At 43.0% G+C, this 22159-nt stretch overlaps 2 protein-coding genes across 2 annotated transcripts in view; both read left to right on the plus strand.

Moving 5' to 3' along the window:
* The window catches only part of LOC110435369, a 9606-nt gene extending 6565 nt beyond the window's left edge, over window positions 1-3041 (plus strand). Inside the window, exons 2-3 of the mRNA XM_021460862.1 lie at window positions 1865-2073; window positions 2296-3041. Coding sequence (XP_021316537.1) covers window positions 1956-2073; window positions 2296-3026 — 849 coding nt within the window. The 5' untranslated portion in view covers window positions 1865-1955 and the 3' untranslated portion in view covers window positions 3027-3041. The remainder of the gene's footprint in view (window positions 1-1864; window positions 2074-2295) is intronic.
* Window positions 3074-21488, plus strand: LOC110435963. Its single transcript, XM_021462081.1, has 4 exons — window positions 3074-3285; window positions 3411-4067; window positions 4249-4287; window positions 21274-21488. Exons 1-4 carry the CDS (start codon window positions 3168-3170, stop codon window positions 21486-21488), a joined length of 1029 nt encoding a protein of 342 aa, XP_021317756.1. The 5' UTR covers window positions 3074-3167.

Here is a 22159-nt window from a genome sequence, read left to right on the forward strand (position 1 = left end):
AGGCGCGTCCTTTCTTTCAGACGGAGTCAGCGCCCACATACTTTGCGGAATCCTCTCGGGTGCGCCACTCTTCTTCATTATCTCCCCCCATTGCAACATCATTGAAGCCACTGTACTGAGCAATAATATTGGCATGGTCCAATTTTTCTTCTTCTTCTTCACCTTCATCCATTATAATCCCGCTTTCTCCATGTTTGGTCCAACAAATGTAGTTTGGTACGAAACCTGACTTTAATAAGTGTGAATGAAGAGTTCTTGAGTTAGAATATTCTGTCAAATTCTTGCACACGGCACATGGACAGCACATGAAACCGTCCCTCTTATTTGACTCGGCCACACTTAAGAAATAGTGCACGCCATTAATGAACTCTTCGGAGCGCCGATCGGCATTATACATCCAATTACGTGTTACCATCTGCATTAAATATAACATATATATTATAAAAAAATGCACACATATAGTTTCTCATCTTATTGCACAACATGTCTAAGATACATAGTTGATTAATTTAGGAAAGCTTGGCTACAACAAATACAATCGCAACTAGCACTAAAAAACCAAAACTAAAATGCACTTAAGCAACATAATTAGTTCGCGTCCGATCCCAACTATAATAGATAGATCATTCGCTTGATCAACATCATTGAACTCCTTTCGTCGGCTCACTGCCTCACCACCTTCAGCCTCAACCACCTGTGCAAAAGATTTCTTAATGTGTTCAATGTATTCTTCCTCGCAGTACCAACCTGTACATCCGCCGGTACCGTCCCACTAAAATTAAAAGAGAGAATCTAAAGTTTAATTAATATCATTTAAAAAAATATGCACATATATAAGCAAATATCTGGAAATAACTCACATTACGATCTGGACACTTGTAGAATATCCGACCCTTGTTTACTCCCTCTTTCGACACTTTGTACTCCATCAAAATCTTCTGCCCACACTTGCCACAAGTAATGGGAGGGAGTTCCGGACGGTATCGCTTTTGAACCCGTTGAGAGACCGAAGACCCGGTCACAGTTGCCATCTACTATCCATACTCAATTTTTAAACAATTATAAATTCCACATTTACTAGTAAACATGTATGATACAATGCACATTATATGTAGTAATAAAAATAAATCAAGTGATATTAACAAACCAATTAATTTGAACTATCCTACTTTCTAAGATCATAAAAATATACTATAATTCATTCTTGCAAACTACATTAATACTAGGTCAACCATGAAATACGATATATATATATATATGGATACTAATTCATGTGAATGATTCAAAATAACAACGTGGATTTGAGCTAAAAATAATGCGAACATCACAAGCCAAAAACAACATGAAAAGACAAGAAAGACAAATGTTAGTCACCTCCAAGCACGAAGAGACGATGACAGAGTCGAAGAAGATCAACGATGGGCGTTGGAGATGAAGAACAAATGAAGAACAAGCAAGAAGAAGCTCCAAGAACAACAATGGTGCTCTCGGTTTCAAATGGGCAGAGGAGAGGAGAGAGCCGGCCTATAAACCGGAACTTTAGCACCGGTTCAGGGCAAAAACCGGTGCTAAAGGGTTACCCTTTAGCACCGGTTTGTAAAAAAAACCGGTGCTAAAGGGTTTGCCTCGGACCGTGGCTATGGCCGGTGCTAAAGGGACCCCTTTAGCACCGGTTTGTAATACGAACCGGTGCTAAAGGGTCTCTGCCCCGACAGCACCTGTCAGTAGCCGTTGGGCAGGACCCTTTAGCACCGGTTCGTGTTACGAACCGGTGTTAAAGGGGTCTTTAACCCCGGGCCGCAAAATGGCCGAGGTTTTTGGCCATTTTGGGCATCGACCAATGCCTCATTCTGTAGTAGTGAATTGATGGGGAATTCTTGGAAGCAAACTTTGAGGAAGCTGAAAAGTCTCTTGAACAATTCAAGCAAGGTTGGCAGCAATATGGTGTGACTATCATGTGTGACTCATGGACAGGACCTTCTGGCATGGCCATCATCAACTTCATGGTGTATTGTAATGCACGCATGTTCTTCGTGAAGTCAATTGATGTATCTGGCCACAAGCAAAGTGCTAGTAAGTTGTTATTCTTATTTATTTTTTGCCAGTCAATTGATATTTTTTATTCTTCCACGTTAAGCTGAATGTGTTTACTTACTGTTAGTAAAATGCTTGTAATGTGTTTAGTTTAGATGGGCATGTACCTATTAAGCCGAATGTGTTTACTCTTAGTAACATGTAGTAATTTCTACAACTTAGCTGTTAGTAACATGTAATTTATTTTGTGGTGCTATGCAGATTTTATACATCGGGAAATTAGAAAGGTAGTTGAGAATATTAGCCCTGAATTAGTAGTTCAAATTGTCACGAACAATGGGGCAAATTACAAGAAAGCATGTGAGAAGCTGATTGAGGAAGAGAAATACAAGCATATTTTCTGGCAGCCATGTGCAGCTCACACTATCAATCTCATGTTGAAGGACATTGGCAAGTTTCGAAAGGTTGCTAATGTCGTAGCAAGTGCCAAGATTATCTGTAGGTTCATGTACAATCATAATAGGCTACATGATGAGATGAAGAAGAAGATTGGTGGGGAACTGATAAGACCCAATGCTACTCGCTTTGGAACTGTATTTATGTTCCTCCAGAGTTTCCTTGATAAGAAAGAAAATCTTAGAGCTTGGATGGTTTCACAAGATTGGAAGGAGAGTGATTGGAAGGATGATGAGTACTATGAGTACACCGAAGCGTGTCTGACAAGTTCTACATGGTGGTCAGCACTGAAGTGGGTAGTAGATGCATTGAAACCACTTTACTTGGTGCTGCGATATGCAGATACACAGAAGTCTTGTACACTTTCTGGGTTCAAACCGAGAATGATGGCAGCCATTCAAGCTATGGAAGTTCAACTTGGCATAGGCTCAAGGCAATTTGTTCGGTTTATGAGTAAGGTGACAAGGAGGGTTAACAATATGGAAAAAAACACAATAATGGTTGCATGTATTGCTACTACTACTCAATTTCATTAATACATGTGTAATATTTCCATAAAATCTAACTCTTGCTCACCTCTTTATGTAGCTGCCGCTCTTGATCCTGAGACTCATTACAAGCACAACTTCTGCAGCAAACCAGAATATTCTTTAGCACTAACAGATGCAATAGAGAAGATGGCACAAAATTCTGATGAAGCTGTTCAGGCAATCACAGAAATATCAATCTTTCGGGAGTGCCTTGGGAGGTTTAATCGCCCCGTAGCACGTGCTGGAGCATCATCTATGTCCCCATGTAAGTCTCATCTAGCCAAATAAGGTGCTGGTGCTATAGCAGCACTTTTTTTTCTAGTTAAATGTCCATTAGATTATTTAATCTGTGTTTTTTCTCGTGGCTGACTTCCATTCTTATTTTGGTAGCTGATTGGTGGTTTCAGTTTGGAGGAGAAGTGCCTACGTTGCAGAAGTATGCATTGCGTATTGTTTCACAATGTGTTTCATCTAGTGGTTGTGAGAGAAACTGGAGCACTTTTGCACTAGTGCATACAAAAATTAGAAACAAGCTTGGTTATGACAAGTTGCATAAAGTTGTGTATGTGCATTATAACTTGAAGGAGCGTATTCGGGAGGATAGTGGATACCAACAGAAGGACAAGGAAGTTGATCCAAGTTCTATGATGTTAGATGCTGCAACTTTTGATGAGAACAATCCAATATGGGACTGGTTAGATAGATCTACGAGTGATGTAGGCCCTAGTTTGGATGATCTGTGTCGCAGTGATTTAGGCAATTCATCTCATGGAAAGAGGGCTTGGGTGGATGTGGATGAGGATGAGATTGAGTTCGAGTTGGGGGAGAGTGATGAAGAACAGAATGAGGATGAGTTTGAGGATGACTTAGGTGTAGATGATGACATTGACGACGACAATGGTGGTGATGAAGATGAGCCTGTGGTAGCTGCACCAATAGTTGACTTAGAAGCTTTAGATGAGGAAGATGGTAATCCTAATGGCCATAGATCTAGAAGACTGCAGCAGAAAAGGATGAGGACCCAGACCCTATCTACTCTCTATGAGAGTGAGTAGTAGGACTCTTTTGTCAAGGTAATATGCTTTTGGTACCTATATATATAATAGTTGCTGCTTCTATATTTGATTGTCCTAAATGATAAATCTTCTATTTTGCTGGAGAGCAATACATAGGTGTCAATAAAACCATCTGAAATTTGATAAATGGTTGTTTCATGCATGTTATTTAGGTACAGTCCAGCAGCGGTTCTCTAGCAATGGTTCTGGAGGTAATTTTTTGGTGTTTACATGGTGATGGGTGGATGACTGCCATGAAACACAAAGGTGTCAGTGGCAATTGACAATGCTTGCTGACATGTTCTTTTGTGTTGCTTACTTGTGGGCGACTTGATTCTGTTAGTGTATGTATGGCTGGCTGGACTGTAATTAAAGTTCTACTCCATTGGACCATTTGAGGAGTGATGAACTAGACTTCATGTGGCCTCTGATTTGGCCTCTTTGTATTAAATTTGGATTCTGAACTATTCATGAGTTCTATGAACAAACTCCTAAGGACTGTTGTCTAAATATTGGTTGTGGGCTATTGTGAAATTGAATCTATGATAGCTATAGCCTTTAAAGCCTTGATTGATATCATGTTACATGTTTTAAGTTGTTTTATGTTTTTTTTTAAAAAATTCGGATAGAATTTGTCAAATTTCGGTCAAACATGAAAAATTTGACCAGTCAACTTAACTGAAAACCAGTCCGAAATTTCCGAAATTCGTCAAATTCGGTGGGCACCGAAATATTTTGCAGTTTGAATCCCAAAACCTTGATTCCTACTATCTTTACCTCATCTCTAGAGTAAAGACACCCTAACTAGATGATAGAGCAATTCCTTAGATTGAACAACTAACACTAAACTAACCAAGCTAACTATCCCAACACAATCGAGCACCTAAGCTCACTAATGATATGATCACTATAAACTAAGTACTTAAAAGGTAAACAATCAATATAGTACTAAAATACTAAAAGTAAATGATAAATAATAATTGAGTACTAAGATAGAAAAGGTATAATACCAGAGTGGAGAAAAGGAGGACTCTTCCCGTGTCCAAGTTGAGCTACGCCTGGCTACTCTTTTCGCTTACTACTCTGAGCTACTAGAGCTAGGCTAAGCTATGGGCAGAGAGGCTATGGAGCTAAGCTAGGCTACCTAAATGAGGGTACTACACTAACACTTTGCTCTAAGCTTGAGCTCTTCTTGTGTTCTCTTCTTTTCTCCCTTCCCTGAAACAGGTGCCGTGGCGGTCCTTTTATAGGCCAGGGAGTCTTCTAGAGGCAGGAGCTCATAGGGGAGTGGCGGGTGCCAGGGATCAATGGTGGGTGCCACCCCTGAGTAACCACCTTAGCTTCCAACAGTCTAGATGAGCTCCCAAGGTCGGTTTCAGGCAGGACACGTGTCGGAGTAACGTTTTGTCACATGTTGGAAAACCATAATCCATGTGACAACATCTTCTAGGCCATAGAATCAAATCAACGTAACATGGGACGCCTCAGATGGACTCCTGGAGGTGTCACACAGATCGGTGACGTGTCTCGCCACGCTGGGGGTGGCGCCCGCCAAGTGGGCCCGGCGGCCGCCACCTTGGCATGGCGCTCGCCACCCTAGTTGGCCTATGTGGCGCCAGGTGTGGTGGGTTGCTTTCTAGGTGGGTCCAGTTCACTCTTTTCCTATTATTTCCTACATTCAAATAAATTTCTATTTACATGTGGAACTAGGTAAGTCATAAGCAAAATATGCACATGATCATGTTGATTGACCATGGTTTTGGATGAAATGTTGATGGTGAAAACGGGTGTTAAGGACCATCAACCGGGCTCAGTTCAGCCAACCCACTATAGTGGCAGATGAGGACCTCCTTTGCTAGGTCACCTCCTCATGTCTTCTAGAATCTTCTCAAGTTGGTGCCATGGTGGAATATGCTTTTTAGCCCGATGTCCTTGAGATGCTTTCTAGAGTCTTCACCAAAACTGCATAAGTCCATCATTTGAACCCGTATTCCATGTAGGTAATTCCTTTTATGTCTTGTTGTGTGTTTGGTTGATGGGTTATAATTGTAGTGAAGGACCATTAAGAAGCTTCCCCAAGGTTAACCTTTGCTAGTCCCTTAGCAAAGATAAACTCAGAAAAAAAATGGATTAGGAGTTGCTTCAATGTTTTCACACCTCAAAAGTACACATTAGTTCATACAAGAATTCTCCTCTAGACTAGAATAAACCAATCAAACTTTTAAACTTATACATATTACCTTCAACCTTGGGGATTGTAGCCTTTACTCGGGTCTTGACCAATTGAAAGCTAGAATGGTGAAGTCAATCACTTTGTCTCAAGGTCTTTGTTCCACCATTTCTATAGTTTTTGTAAGTTTTCAAACTAAAACTCAGAGATTCCGTTGTATGATTCTCTTAAGTCTCTCAATATGTGGTATTTTTTATCTTCACCAAGGCAATAAAGAAGTTATGCCTTTTTCTATTCCTACCACTATGGCTTATATGGAGTTCATAGGAAGGGAGAGAGGTACAACATACTTGTAATGCACATATTGTGAAGTCAAACAATGGACCCCAAGAGAGTTGAATCATACAATCAAATCGAGATGTGCATGTGTGTGGAATATATCATGGCTAAACACTAACTCTAGTTTGCTCCTAATAACGTATCTGTCTTTTATAATTTGAATATACTTGCTAGAGTATAGGGGCTATCTTATTCATCTCTATCTCTCTTTTATGGTAGGCATCTCAGTACGCATTCTTTTTAGATATCTCAAACACTTGTCCATCTTTTTTTCAACTCTTCTTTTTTATCTTTTTTTGAATAACTTTTGCATAGATCCATTTCCCCTTTTTGCAACAAAACATTTGAGAGATAGCAACAAGAACTTGGAGCATTTAATTGGAGGTGAAAAACATATCAAATATATTATTGATGTCCACTCCCATAGTAGAACATTTTCGATGGATCTAAATGGAAAGCATGTTTTTGCGCCTACCCTTAATATAGGAGTAGTGCATATGTGGGTGGTGTGTACATGATCTCAACTTTAAGAGCATGATAAACCTCTTATAAGGGTCAACAAAGCTTGACAAGACTCAATGCAAAAGCAAGCAACATATATCTAGAAGTTTACCTAGCCTAAATAACATGTATGGCTCTCGTGGGAATTCAAGTTTTGTCATACAAGTACTCCTCATGTAGCATGTTTGTGTTTTTAAAAAAGTAAATCTCCAGAAGTCAAATATCACTCGGAATAAGATAAACAGTAGCTCAAACCTTCTCATATCACATCTACCAATTACCTAGACCTAGATCAAGCATTCGCTAATAACGAGTCCACCCATTTTTGTGTTTTTAAAAAAGTTAATATTGTTCTTACTAATGTTCTTTGATTCATAGAAGGAATTACCCTTCTGAGTGAGATCCACCAGATCATGACATAGTTGATATCCAAAGGAGACGCGGTTCTTAGGTTGAAGGGTTTAGGTGTCAGTGATCTAAAGCCGCATCAGTATTTCGCTATCCACCAAATTGAGTGTTATTTTGAACCTAATAGAGTATTGGAAACCCTTACCCCATCCCTCAGTGATCTGAAGGTTGCCACTCTGGTGGAGAAAGCCCGCGATGGGCCGCTTTAGTGGAGAAGGCAAATTACATGCTAGAGAAGGCAATGAGGCAGAGTATAATGCACAAGAGAGAAGTCCACGGGGTCGCTTCAGTGAAGGAGGTAGGCCATGACAACAACAATGACTTAATGGGAAAGTGGAGGTTAGAGCAGGACAGATCGATGGGCACGGATCTACGGCGGCCCATATTTCGTGCTGCCTATAGGACGGACATGTGTACACACTATGGAAGGTGCCAAAGGGGCAGACAACATGGTGAACACACTGACTAGCGGACTAGGAACGTTATCTGTTGCAGAGATGGGGGAGTAGAGGAGCAGACTAGTTACCTATTAGGTTGGTCCGTTGTGCTGGCCAAGGAAGACAAAATCCATCCATAAGGACACCCTGTAGGAAGCGTTTCCATTACTGAATTCAACTCAATGTTTTATTTCTCTTTTTAATCTATAGATAAAGCGTGAACTACAATTTCTCCATCATACTAACTCCAAACATAATGATTTTTTTCCTATTTTTTCTAAGATCAACTATCAATTAATTTGGTTCACCTTGTCATGTGACTTTGTTTGAAAAAAATCAAATTTTGAAACTCAAAAATATATGGAAAATTGAAACAACATAGTGAAAGAGCATATGATTTCACATGAAAAAATCATGAACATAAAAGTTGTAAAACTCATCAAGACATGTGACTTTGTTTGAACAATTTAAAATTTGAATTTCAAGAAATGACAACTTCAAACAACATTTAGAAACACCAAATGATTTGAACTGAAAAAGTCATGAAAAATAAAGTTATAGTACTCATCAAGACCTACCACTTTTGTTTTGAAAATTTCTTCATCCGACCAAGGATTAGGACACATTGTTCACAAATTGACATATCTCCCATATAGTTCCATAAACTATGTGAGAGATTGAAGAATATGTAAGAGTAAATTATTTTAACTGGAAAAGTTGTAAACAACAAAGTTGTAGAACTCATTTAGATCAACAACTTTAGTTTTGGTCATTTCTTCATCCTAATCCAATTGGGTAATTTGAAATTTGAATGTCAGAATATGAGTATTTTGTAAAAAAAAATTAGGACAACAAGTGGGTGCAACTGAAAAAGTCATCAACTACCAAGTTGCAGAGCTCATCTCGATGTAAAAAAATTGTTTAATTTAGCCATTTTTATATACCACTTTTTTTAAACAAATCAAAAGTTAAATTCTAAACTATAAAAACCATGGGAGACGAGAAATGATCTCTGATGTTTAGGCATCGTCATAGAGGTACCACCTCACCATCATAGATTTTGTATGCGATGACAATTTCAAAAACCATCATCAGGAAACCGTCATGTACCAAGAGAATTCTTGTAGTGCATGATGATGTTTACTACGTGATCACTTGTTATTTTATGGTTGACAACTATATGATGGTGTTTTCTAATTATTGGTGGACGAAACACTTACAATGTTTTCACCGACAAGAGCATTGTGTTACACGTATGTGACTTCATTTACACATACATGTCGATATTTACTATAAGTCATGGCTTGTTATTTTATGGTCGACAACTATATGATGGTGTTTTCTATTTAATAGTGGACAAAATGGTTACATTGTTTTCACGGAGAACAGCCAAGCTACTATACAAATGTCATTGTGTATATATACACACATATACATTGAGCACGTATCATCACAATAGGCTACAGTGTTCTTCTTCTTCTCCCGAGGTTGTCATGTATTTCTTTGTTCATTATTGCTTCCAAAAATTTAGTAGACTGTTTGCTGCTTGGTTGGTATTGGTGCAATCAGTTAAGACACTAGTTTAGTATGAAAGTACGATGTCTATCGCAATATCAAGTTTATTCATGTCAAAGATGATAGTTCGAGACACATGCTATCCTTATATTGATTATGTCATTTTTGCTTGATTATTGATTCTTATTGATATTATAACAGTTTCGAAATAGGGAAAAGACAAGGACAGTACGTGATCATGGCTGCCCCTGCCCCTTATACCAAGACAGAGTGGCCCGAGCTGGAAGGAGAGGACCTTCGTGATGCACTAGTCACGGATGTGACAGGAGTATTTCTCATCATCGGTTTGGCGGAAAATGCACCTTCAAACACTGCAGGTGGTGTACGTGTTATTATCAACATCGGGATAGATAAAAACGGTCTTGATTCGTAACCCACCGCCACCGCGTATTGGCTAGGTTGCTTAGCAAAGTCTACCTTTATACTTTTTTATGCCTTGATATATCAAAGGCAGACGTCACTTGATAAGGCGACCGAGTGTGCCATGTGAAGTTTGTACGTGTATGTGATGAATCTATTGAGTATTATCCTACTCAACATAGTAAACAACAAACAATATGTTGTCTTGTGTTGATGAGTAGCATATGCGCAATTATGTCATGTGAAATTGGGGAGCAATACTTGACACACTTGTGGATTGTTCCCAATATTAGCATTGAGCATTCCGGACATGGATTAAAGCTGCCGTAGCTTTTGATCCAAATTCTGCTAGTGAGGGACATCATTTCTAAAACCTGAGTGATAAAAAATAATAACTAAGATGCGTATAATATATACGAAGCACTAGTAATAACAGTTAACAGAAATTTGATAATTTTACTGCCAACAGAGTCTACGGAAGGAAGCCGATAATTTGATGAATATTTTGTTGAAGACGATGGATGCCAGGGCCTATTGGAGTTTATGAAAAAAAGGAAGCTTGATCTGTATGCTGGCCAATCATATACACGTGTACGTGATTAATTAATTAAAAGGCAAGAGGCAGAGTTCGGGAAGGAATAAAGGAGTCCCGCCTTGTTTCTGGACTGCGTTGGCGGCAAGCTCACCGTGCACGTCCAGCATCAGGGGTACACCGTCCCTATACGAAAGTGACCTCGAACACACGCTGTTCCAAGCACGTCCAGGGGAGGAGCAGGCGGCCGTGCTGCGGATGTCGCCGCGGGATGAGTCTACTATGCTTGTTGAGATCATAATGACAGTGCCGAAGCCAATCACACTGACTGCCGACATGGTGGTGCACTATAGGAGGCCGACACTGCAGGACGGGATAGTATAGCTGACCGAGCCACGTTGTTTATTTTAAATATTGTCTCACTATCTCTTACTCGATCTATGCCTTTGTATAAGATGTTTGACTTTTTTATACCAAGTTTGACCACTTCTCTTATTTAAAAATTTATGTAAATATATCACTTATTTTGTCGAGGCTTGGGTTATTAATAAATGTTCTTAAAGAATGACTTAATTTTGACAATGTTTACATAATTTTTTTAAAATAAGCTGTGTGGTCAAACATGTGGCACTGCTGCACGTTCAGACATTAGCACCGGTCGGGAAAGGCCTGTTGCCCCGGTTCCCGAGCCGGTGCTGCCCATCCGGGACTAAAGGCCCACCCTTTAGTCTCGGTTCGAAGAACCGGGGCTAAAGCTCCCTTTTAACACCGGTTGGTAATACCAACCGTTGTTAAAGGGTCCTGCCAGGGTTGCCACGTTGTAGGACCCTTTAACACCGGTTGGTATTACCAACCGCTGTTAAAGGGTTTTTTTTTTCTTTTTTTCGGTTCTGTTTATTGTTTTTATATAATAATAATAGGTTTGTCAATATATATTTTATGCTGATATAATAATATATATGTTACACGCATATTAAGCATATATACATGGAAATTATAGGCTTAGCTTTATAATTAAGCTTTGTCTATAATAAAATGAATATGTCACATCAATAATTAAATAGATGGATACGTAAAAAGCTTTATATATAGTTTTATAAGTACAAAATTCGTAACACATATATACATAGAGTTTTTTCTCCCAATGTCTAAAACCGATACAAATGATCATCGTTGTTTGGAATAAGAGTTTCGTTGCCGTTGAAGTGAAACTCGCCGTTTGGATAGATCACTTGCTCGCGGAGAAATCCTGCTATCATCTCTTGAATAGCTTTGATGCGGTCTTTTTGCATGACCTTTTGCCTCAACCATTCTGTCTTTAATTTTAAATAAAAAAAAGTATTAGTCAAAAAGTGAAATCTCTTGTAATTTGGGATAGAGGGAGGAATTAATTATTAGGGTTCTCTCTTCATTGCCTAGCAAGTCTTTTGTGTACTCAGTTTCATGACCTCTTCCAACATATCTGTACATATCTGTTACTCGTACATGTTGCCACGTTAATGCAAAATTAGCTAGTTTACTCTTAATTTACCGTCTTATTAGTAAAACTGGCTTACAATATGTAACACCCTGAAAATTCCATTCTTTTAAAATAGCTTAAATTGATTTAATTAGTGTTAGTGTGTCAAAGTAGGGAAATAATGTCGCACCTAGTTTTCCAAAGAATACCAAGCGCTAACTATATGTGTGCCCAAGATGTCCACACGACACATATAGCAATAAATATGAAGAATATTAAGAACAATGCTTTATTATATATCGAAACATAGTTACAATAGGGCTTACATCTATTACAAAGCATTGCGGAAACTATTCTTAATCTTCACTTCAAGTCTTCATACTCCATAGGGACGGTTGACTGGGGGTACACACTAGTACAGAACAGGCCTTTGGTCACTTGCCCAAAATGAACAATAATCTCAGCCCAATCAGCGTCCGGGATAAAAATATATTTGGTCCCGGTTGGTGAGACCAATCGGGACTAAAAGTCCCCTGCCCAACGGCTATGGTGTCAGAGATCGGCAGAAGGGACCTTTAGTCCCGGTTGGTCTCATGAACCGGGACAAAAGCCCAACCTTTAGTACTCTTGGAATGCCTCAGAGAACTCCACCTTTGAATTACCATCAGGTACCCATCCGGGATTTTTGTTGATTGTATATAAAGCAAGTGTGAGCGCACCATACTCAACAAGTATAACATGAGGGGATACAAGGCTCAAAAGGTTGGACATGGCTGAACAGCGATAAGCCTTTTTAGTTGGTTGTATTTTATTATTAAACCTGAGTAACTAAGTTATGCTTAAGCTTCCAAGGTGAAAGTATAATTAAGATCAAGATTAATCATCACCTAAACCATCGATAAAACTATCTATCTCAAAAAGGATCCATATCGCTCGTGACCATGAGCACGACTGATATATCAGTTTATATAACTCTATAGAGTGTGTACATCTTAACCCAGAGTCATGATTGCCCTTTGCCTGAGTGGCCCAACCACTTGACTCACTTCCAAGGTAAGTCGGCAGGGATCACTACATAACCTTTCACCAGACACCTACCTAGTTAGTGGCCGCGAAGTTTTAGCAGCAAGTGTGCATAGACGTCCTCCTCCAAGTGGCACATGTGGTCACGGCACTATACACACAAAGGTACGAAAGTAACTATACACCACGAGGCATCGTCCTCTTGCGCCTTTCGGTAACAAATAACAAGTTCGAGACGTACTATATACTTGATTAAGATCAGAGCCATGTGATTCTCATGGTTGTACTATAAGTCCTAGGTTGCCACTTTAAGATTTAGTCCTTACGGAGGACAGACTAGAGCACCCAAAAGGCCCAATGCTCTAGCCCCCTGATACCCACGTTGCCAGAAAGCATCATTATAATATTGATTCCGTAATCATTAATCAATATTAACATTATACAATTTGGTGATTGCAGACTAAGCAAACTACCCATATGCATAACCCTAGGTAAACAAGGAAATATAGGATATCAAATGGTCTAGGTAAAGTCCTTAGCATCATATTGACACTTCTGCACGGAAAGGTGATTATAAGGTTATTAGGTACCATGGGTACTCATGTTACACTTGTCTTAAATAGTACTCAAACTTATCCAACTTTTCTTATGGATCATCCATGTATAGCCTGTTCTAAAGATCCCAACAATCATCACAACCATCATAGACAAACCTAGAAGCAGCACATCAATCAATATATATATATAACAAAACATAGAGGTTTTTAGATGCGTAGGCTTGTAACTATGATAGCTGAGCGCAACAACAACTAAAAACAAGGATACATTTTAAAATATATGGACTTTTGAATTTTTATGTGCTAAAATTTTCAAAGTGGCATTTTAAATAAAGTAAACACTTTGGAAATAAAATTAAGTTACAAAAATGGTATCAAGGATTAGCAAGAAGGATGGATGGTAATAAAATTTTGAAGAATGAAAATCATGAGCTACATTATTAAAAGGATATTTATAGGATTATTGGAATTATATTTACATGACATTGGAATGATGTGCTGAAATCATCAAGCTAAATATGGTGTACGTGCTTTCATCCAAAATTGTACTATCTTCTCTATTTGCATATACGACCTCAAGACATGCATGGAACACTAGTACACCGAGGTACTATAGGGGTGGTTTGCAATCCCTTTCTACAGGCGGATTGTCTAACCGCCTATGCTGGTGGCCTGTGGAAATAAACTATTTCACAGGCGGGTAATGGAGAACCGCCTGTATAAATTCATTTCTACAGGCGGTTCACATAACTGAACCGCCTATAAAAACGCATTTCTACAGGCGGTTCACATAACTGAACCATCTGCAGAAACACATTTTTACAGGCGGTTCACATGAGCAAACCGCCTGTGCTACGATTTTCAAATCCCCCCCCCCAATTTTCAAATTTTCCCTGCAGACCCTATTTTTAATATATATAGTAATATATACATAATATTGAAACTATGTAAGCGTAGAGGATCATGTCAACCAATGCAACATGCAATTTATTTATATATACCATTACTTTATACATAAAATTACATTAATTACAAACATCACACATCAAGTTTTTTCTGTTTACATACATCAGAGGTTTCACATCTGAAACCTCTGCTCTAATAACCCGATCAAGGTAGCTTTAGCCTACTAATATCTCTTAGTGCTCTAAACTCAGGCTTTGCTAGGGTGCTGGTCGGGTTCTGATATTTCTCTTTGGTGGGAATGACTTCTCTCAAGAGGAAAGTGCAGAGGTCCTCAACTATGTTATATACCACAGCTTGAGTCACGCACTTCACCTTTTCCAACTCATGTTGCTGCGTAGGAAGTTAGAAACATCATATATTTATAGTTCATAACACATGCTTAGCAACAAAAAATGACAACTATATAAACGACTATTAGAGCATTACCTTAGAAGGGTTAGTTACATATCTTCCGGTCTCTCTCACGAACTCGTAGACGTAGAATGCACAGTGGACCGATCCGACTTGTTGCTTATAGCACTGTATGACGAAAAAGTGGATATTTATTAGTTGCAAAATTGTCCTATGCATATTGTATGTATAAAACAAAGATAATTTGTTAAATTTTGGTACGTACCAGCCATTTATAAAATAATTTCAATGGCTGCCCCCGTTTAGATGACTCGTACCTTCCACCTTTAATCTTATAAAACCTATAGGCCCTATAGTATGGAATACACATTCCTGAAATTATTCTGAAACTCTTATAAAAGTATGTATGTATATTTAATTTACTCAGCTTACCGTTCAAAGTGTGTAATGAATTTTGCATAACTTGAAGGATCGTAGTTCTGCGGAGTCTAGGACTAACACATGTCCTAGACTAGGATTAATGAGGAGGCAGATCCGGTGGTCCCTAAGAGAATCGAATTTATGATGCAAGTGCCCATTGTAATTACTAATACGGCGATGCATACAAACTGACACTTACCCAAAGTTGCATGTGGCCGCAACACATTCCTGGTCTTGAAACTTGAGTAGTGCCAAGGCTATGTAGAGGTCGTATGCACATTCATACTTTTTTGCTTTTTGTCTATTACCTTCGCACGCTCAGCGAGATCCAAACCTTGTAAGGAGTCGTATTGTCTCCGATTCTGAATGTGTGCTGCTCCTCGCATATCTTCATCGGGCTCAGATATGAAACCCTTTTACTAGGAGACCTATCCTGATCCGAACCGTATCGCATCTCTTGTTGTTCAAAATTTATTCTACAAGGAGCACTTGTATGTTAGATGTTGAAAATTGATGCAACTCATGAATAATAACACAAGATAGTATGAGTGACACATACAATGTAAACACGGTTACCAGCTGCACGTCTAGTCTTTGGAGGTTCCTCATTAGCCTCATGTCCTCGAAGGTAACGATTGCCTTTGTACGACCACTATTGAATGTTTTTGGTTGTATATTCACATTGATCGTGTCAATGCCTATAGAAGTTGCTCTCATATACCAATCGTGCATCCTTTTTATACCAGCTGGGATCTTTCTGAGTTTGACCCAGCTGAGTAGTGGCCTGCCCAGCTCATATATAGTAGGGACAAATTTGTAATCATCTTTCGTTGGTGGCCTGATATTGACAATAGGTGTTTCAAAGCTTTTCGCCTCCTTCTCATGCTCTGCCAAGTCAACAAGTTTTGAAGTGCGGCTCTTTGCAATTCCTAACAAAATTAGGGTCATACCAGCAGTCTTCTTCTTTGGCTCGTTCGGGGAATCCAATTTGGGGACCGATAATTTTGACTTTTTTGGTGGTGATGGTGTCTTATCGTCATTTTTGGGTGCTGGTGGTGTGGAAGATTGCGGTGGTGATAATGGTGAGGCTTGGTTTAGGTGATGGTGGTGGAGTGGGTTTTGATGGTGGCGGGGATGGTGGTTGAGGTATGAGCGGTGTCGAGCGCGGAGACAGAACAGCGGCGGAGACCAGTGGCGGAAGCGATGGTGAGACCGACGGCGGCGGTGGTGGAAAATCACGGCAGCCTGAAGGCGTAGATTTGAAAAGAACTGGCACCTTCAGACTTGGAATTTTCCAGGGGGCTGGGCACGGCTTTATATGGGCGACATCTCTACATGCGGTTGGCATTGAAAACCATCTATAGAAATGGTTTCTACAGGCGGTTCTCAATGCTAATCGCCTGTAGAAATGGATTTATACAAGCGGCTGACATTGACCACCGCCTGTATACAGGCGGTGATCAATATCACCTGCATGTACAAAGATTTCTCTAATGTTTTTTATTGTTGGCTATATTTTTGGTAACTATATTATTCTATTGTATATTTGTCAGTGTTTTAACCCTAGGGGGTAACACCAACGAGTGAATTTGTGTGCGTGTTCTCCTTTCCAAATGGTGATGCAAGATGGACACAATGATTTATCCTGGTTGGGGCAAAAGTAGGCCCTACATCTAGTGGGGGAGAGAGTTTGTATTATCTTGCACCTAAGTGCTTGTACAGGGGAATACAAGGAAGCTTGGATGTGGATTCTAAGTCCTAGTGGGGTATAGTGGTGTATGCGAGCGGTGTTCCACGTATCGTGTGTCGTATGTTTTGGTCTCAACATCGCCTTTTATAGTCTAAGAGGAGGCTCAAGGTTACAGGGCGTAGGTGCTAGAGTAGGCCTCGATAGGGGCATGTAATGGATCTACTTGAGGCTTTTTGTACTGGCGTGGCCTCGACCTGTCTTGTTCATAACATACTTGGCGATGATGGCGCGTGCATCTCCTAAGCTTATCTCCTGTATGTCGCCTGGTATCTCCTGCATGTAATGGATCTGTAGCAGACGTCATATCGGGAGTTGTTGGAGCGTTGACTTCTTTTGCACAACCCTTCCCTAGGAAGGAGCACATGGGCTCGAGGATCTAGCAGCTTAGATGGCGCCCGTGTACGAGAGCGCTGACTATCTCGTCTCAAGGGACTCCTTGATGGGATAGTACGCCTGTTGCAACTGTACCTAGACGTACCTTTCTCCAATTTCGAGGATAAAGCTAGGAAAAGGTAGGATATGACGGGCGTACGATCCATCATCGTGTTTCTTGTGCTTACTAGGTTAGGTGGGAGCCTGTCAGACACATTAAATGCCTTAAGCCCCGTACCGGCGGCGGGTGGCGGGAGTGCGCTTTTGCACTCGACGCTGGCTGATTTGCTCGACGCCACTTCCGTAGTCGAGGGTTGTCTAGCTTCGACCTTCTAGTCGTTTGCTCAACCATACTTCTGTAATCGAGACTAGGATCGATCACTGAGTTCATCGTGGGTCAAGTCAGGGTGTCGATCAATGCGCGTTTACAGAGGGGGTGTCAAGTCCTACTCGCGCATTAGCTTTTTCACCCTATGTCAGGGATGTTTATTGGGGTACCCCTTATTGAAACCCTCGACAGTAGCCTCCGAGCCCCTGATCGATCATTAGTGATCAAGTAGAGGTTTATTAATGATCAATTCTTCGTGAGGGGGCACGAGCGACCCCCGCGGGGGTAGCCCCCGAGGCCTCGGAGGAGTTTGTTGACTCCTTCAAGGACTATATTAGCCTTGAGTTTGATTGTTTTCAAGCCTTATTCTATCGAGGGGCATTGAATCTTGGTTGATCCCCCGAGCCTCGTTCGCTCATGGTTTTGTCGACACCAGCCTACGTTTGCAGATTCCTTTTGTTCGGCTGCACAGGAGCGTGGCGTACCCTCGACGGGGCGAGCATCATCGTCCTTGGTGAGCTGTTATCGAGAAATCCAAGTGAGAACCCATACCTCGTTCGATGAGGGTTGGCTATAGCCCGGAGGAATTCTCATTGAAGCCTGACTAGTGTGGATGAGGAAGCTGGCCTCGTTCGATTGTGTCCAGCGAGTCGATGCCTCCCTTAGTGAGGATTCCTTGTGACCTTCCAGTCTCAGCCTTGGATACTCCCAGTAGGATCTCAAGGTTCAGCTTTTGAGCCATGCCTCATTTCGACCTCCTTCTAGGTGTCCCTGACTCGGGTACTCGAGAGCGACTTTTTAACCCTGTCGGCGGGTTAAACTGCGCTCTCTCGAGGTTTCATCGGCGGCCTGGGTTGGACTTACCTTGCGGCGGAAGGAGTCGTAGTGGCAGTTTTTCTTCCTGCCTGTTGGGTGCGCCTTTTTAGGAGAGAGCCATTGTAAGCCCTTGTGCCTAGGTGGAAACTGTAATGTCCTATCGCGGGGAAATTGGGACCGTTAGGCGACACATTTAAGGAGGGAGTTACCGCGATTGTCGGATCTGCCTGTTGCAATGCGCCTATTTATATCGAGGGGTCTTCTCATTGCTTTCCCTTCTGCTTTTCGTTGTTGCCTCCATTCCCTCTCCATTTGCCCCTTCCTACACACTAGAGAAGAACAGAGCCAAGAAAGAAGAGGTCAGCTAGAAAAGAATAACTTTCCCCACCGCCTCACACGTGACGCGACCATGCCAGTGAAGCTCACCGCCACCGACGACTAGCGCCTGTCGACCGTGATGGAGCACCAGCTGTAGGATGTGAATGGAGAGGGGCTTCTTTGTCCCACCACCTCGTGAGCCGAGCCCGCCTGAGGGCTACCTGGTTTCCTTTATCAAGTTCATCACCACGGGCTCGGATCTCCCCTGAGCCGCTTCATGAGGGTGCTTCACCACTACAGGTTCGAACTCCAGCACCTTTCCCCCAATGTTATCTCCACCATGGTGATCTTTACCGCAGTGTGCGAAGGTTACTTGGGGGTGATGCCGCACTGAGAGTTGTGGCTCCACCTCTTCCGGGGCGAGCTGTTTCACGCTCCTAGTGGGACCGTCGGGGTGAGGAAACCGGTGCAAGCCGGCTGCCTCAACCTGGTGCAGAAGATTGGATACGTGGACGAGCCTTGAGAATACATCCCCATTGTGGGCTGATGTCGAATCATGCCCAGTGGGATTCCCAGTGGTTCTACCTCAGTAATGATGATTGCCTCTTCCACGCCTATACCGGGTGGGTCATCAAGGAACGCCCCGACAACAGGAAGTATGGGGTGATCTAGAACCATCAGTCCCGGTTGTGCCCTCTCCTCGATGCCTTAATGTGCCTACACGGGGTGGGTCTGACGGCGGCCCTCATCCTCTCAATGATTCATCATCGTTGGGTACTCCTGTTGATGTCTTAACTGCTGAGGATGGATGAGATGGGCCCACGTGCTCTGTCTCAAGATATGGAGGCATGCCGAATGTCGAATGAGGCGCTCCCGGCTGAAGAGGTGGCCGCTAGGGTCAGGGCAGCCGTCTCTAGCGACTTCCAGCCCGACAGCGTGAACTCATTCCCCATGAGAACTGACGAGGGTTATTTTGACTTGGCAAGCCCCTCGAGCTACGCCCTCTCGAGCCTTGTTTTTAGTTCCCTTGTTTCTCGTCCATGCTCTCTAAAACTTGGCTCTTTCCTTACATGGGGTGATCGACGCAAGGTCCTCGTGACCCCCAGTGTAAGAAGATGAGGCTGATCACAAGAAGAGACGCTCCTCCATCGAGAAGCATAAGACTGTGCTAGACACGGAGAAGAAGAAGAAGAAGGAGAAGAAGAAAAACATCGCCCGGCAGGCGCTCGAGCAGCGTCGGGCCCAAGCCAGGCACGAGGGAAGGCCCGAGGAAGGCTCGCCCAATGAGGAAGATGACGACGACGATGACGATGATGATTTAGAGGGGTTGGCAGCCCATCTCGACTGGCTCCTGCAACCTCCTCCCTAAGTCGGTGCCTTGTTGACGCGTGAGGAGGCTCCCAAGGAGCCACAGAGCGGGGAGCATGGAGGCTGCCAAGAGGGGCCATCATCACCTCGCCCATGTGGGGACACGCCTCCTGCCACCGCGCCTCGAGGCCCACCGGTCGTGGGACCAGGAGAAGGGCCATCCTCCCTGTGGGGTGAGATTCTTAGATAGCACCATTGTCCTCTTTTCCTTATTGATCCCTCGTGCCAACCAACGCATGTTGTACTCATCTTTTTCAGGTTGAAAAGGCAATTGGAGCAAGCCAACATCGGTGCTGGCTCTAAGGCGCTTGTTACGTTATCGGGTTTTTCTATGTGTTTTCTGTGTTGGCTTTACTAGCATAGACCCTCTGGATGGTAGGTGGATGGCTTTGGATTTCTATAGGTTCCTCCGACTCGAGCCCCCTGCTGGTAGTGGCAAAACTCCGCTGCAAGTGCCGGAGGGAGGCGACGCCTTGCTGAGCGATCCCCCTGCTCCTTGTCAGGCTGAGGTTCCCTGCCCTCACGACCTAGAAGGAGCCCCCGAGCCATCCTAACTCGGGGGAGAGGACGACCCGATCACTGTCAGTGATGAGTCCGAGAAAGGCTCGCTCCCAGCAGGTGACCGCACCACGGCTGAGGGGGTCAAAACCCATCGAGCCGAGGGATGGACACCGTGGCCCACCAGGCTCCACGCCACTGAAGAAGAGAAGAAGACAAGATGGAGGAGGAGAAGAAGAAGGAAGAAGAGGAGCAGAGTTGCAAGGTCGCCTCCCTGTCTCGTGATTTGTCTGCGGAAGGGGCGCCTGACTCGAGCCCGCCATGGCAGCAGCATTCACGCCAGCCACCACAGCAGTAGCAGCAAAAGCAGGAGCAACAACAACAACAATAGTAGTAGTCTCAGCAGCAGCAGTCACTATAATAGCAGCAACAGTCTCAGTAGCAGCCCTAGCAGTAGTCCTGTCAACAGCAGCAATAGCAGCAGCCACAGGGAGCAGAGGCGCAGGGCTCGGAGCTGCCTATCTACGGCCCTAAGACCCCTTTGTGGCTTTAGCCAGGGGCGCCAACCACCTGCCCGGCCGAGCCAAGTTGAGAGGACAGTTTTGTGGCACTGGCGCTCTGCACTCGCACGCCTGTGGAACCTGAGTCAGAGATCAAGGGGACCCTCTACGGCATCGAGGGGGCCACCTCAGGTTATCTGGAGGGTCTGCAGCCATGGGCGGACAAAGCAGGGACCTCAGGCACCGGCGAGGAGGATTCTAGATTTCCCTCCCTCACTGACCTATTCGTGCACCACAGGAGGTCGTTGGATGTTGTGGAGACGCTTCTACAGGGCATCAAGGAGCGTACCAAGGAGGAGCTCTAGTACTGGGGCCCCATGAAGAACCGCCTTCAAGACCCTGTGACTCCGGAGGAGCCCCTGCTTGAGATGGACGACCGCGAGGAGGCCAAAAAATGGGAGCACGTCGAGGAGCTCCGGCTCTGGATGATGCATGTCCTAGGTCTGATATTTGACATTGTCACTAATGGCTAGGGCAAGGCCTTTTTCGTAAGGGTTCTCCTACCTTCATTATTTCGAGTCTCTCGCTCTACCTGTGTACCTATCGGCTTGCGCTTCTTTTCAGGACCTGAAGGATACCTCCCGGATGAAGTCTGGCTTGATCCATGCGACAAAGGGGGATGGGAATAGGTCCCCATTTTTCAAGATCAGCTCCTTGAGTCCTAGGAAAAGCTTCTTAAGGCGCTCAAAGAGCTGACCGAGGCTAAAGAGGAAAAATAGAAGAAGGGGGCCGCCTTGACCGAGGCTTGGAAGACTTTGTGTGGTATGAACAGGAAGGTCTCCCACACGGAAGAAGATGCACATATTGCCAAGGAAGCCACAGAGAAGGCTCAAGAGGAAGCCTCCCAAGCCAAGCAAGAGGCATCCAAGGCCGAGGAGGACAAGAAGGCGGTGGAGGACAACATGGTCCTTCTCACCGAGCACATTAGGAAGCTCGAGGCAGACCTTGCTGCCTCAAAGGAGAGCTATGTTGGGGG

The sequence above is a fragment of the Sorghum bicolor genome, chromosome 5, assembly GCF_000003195.3.
Source record: "Sorghum bicolor cultivar BTx623 chromosome 5, Sorghum_bicolor_NCBIv3, whole genome shotgun sequence".
Lineage (NCBI taxonomy): Eukaryota > Viridiplantae > Streptophyta > Magnoliopsida > Poales > Poaceae > Sorghum > Sorghum bicolor.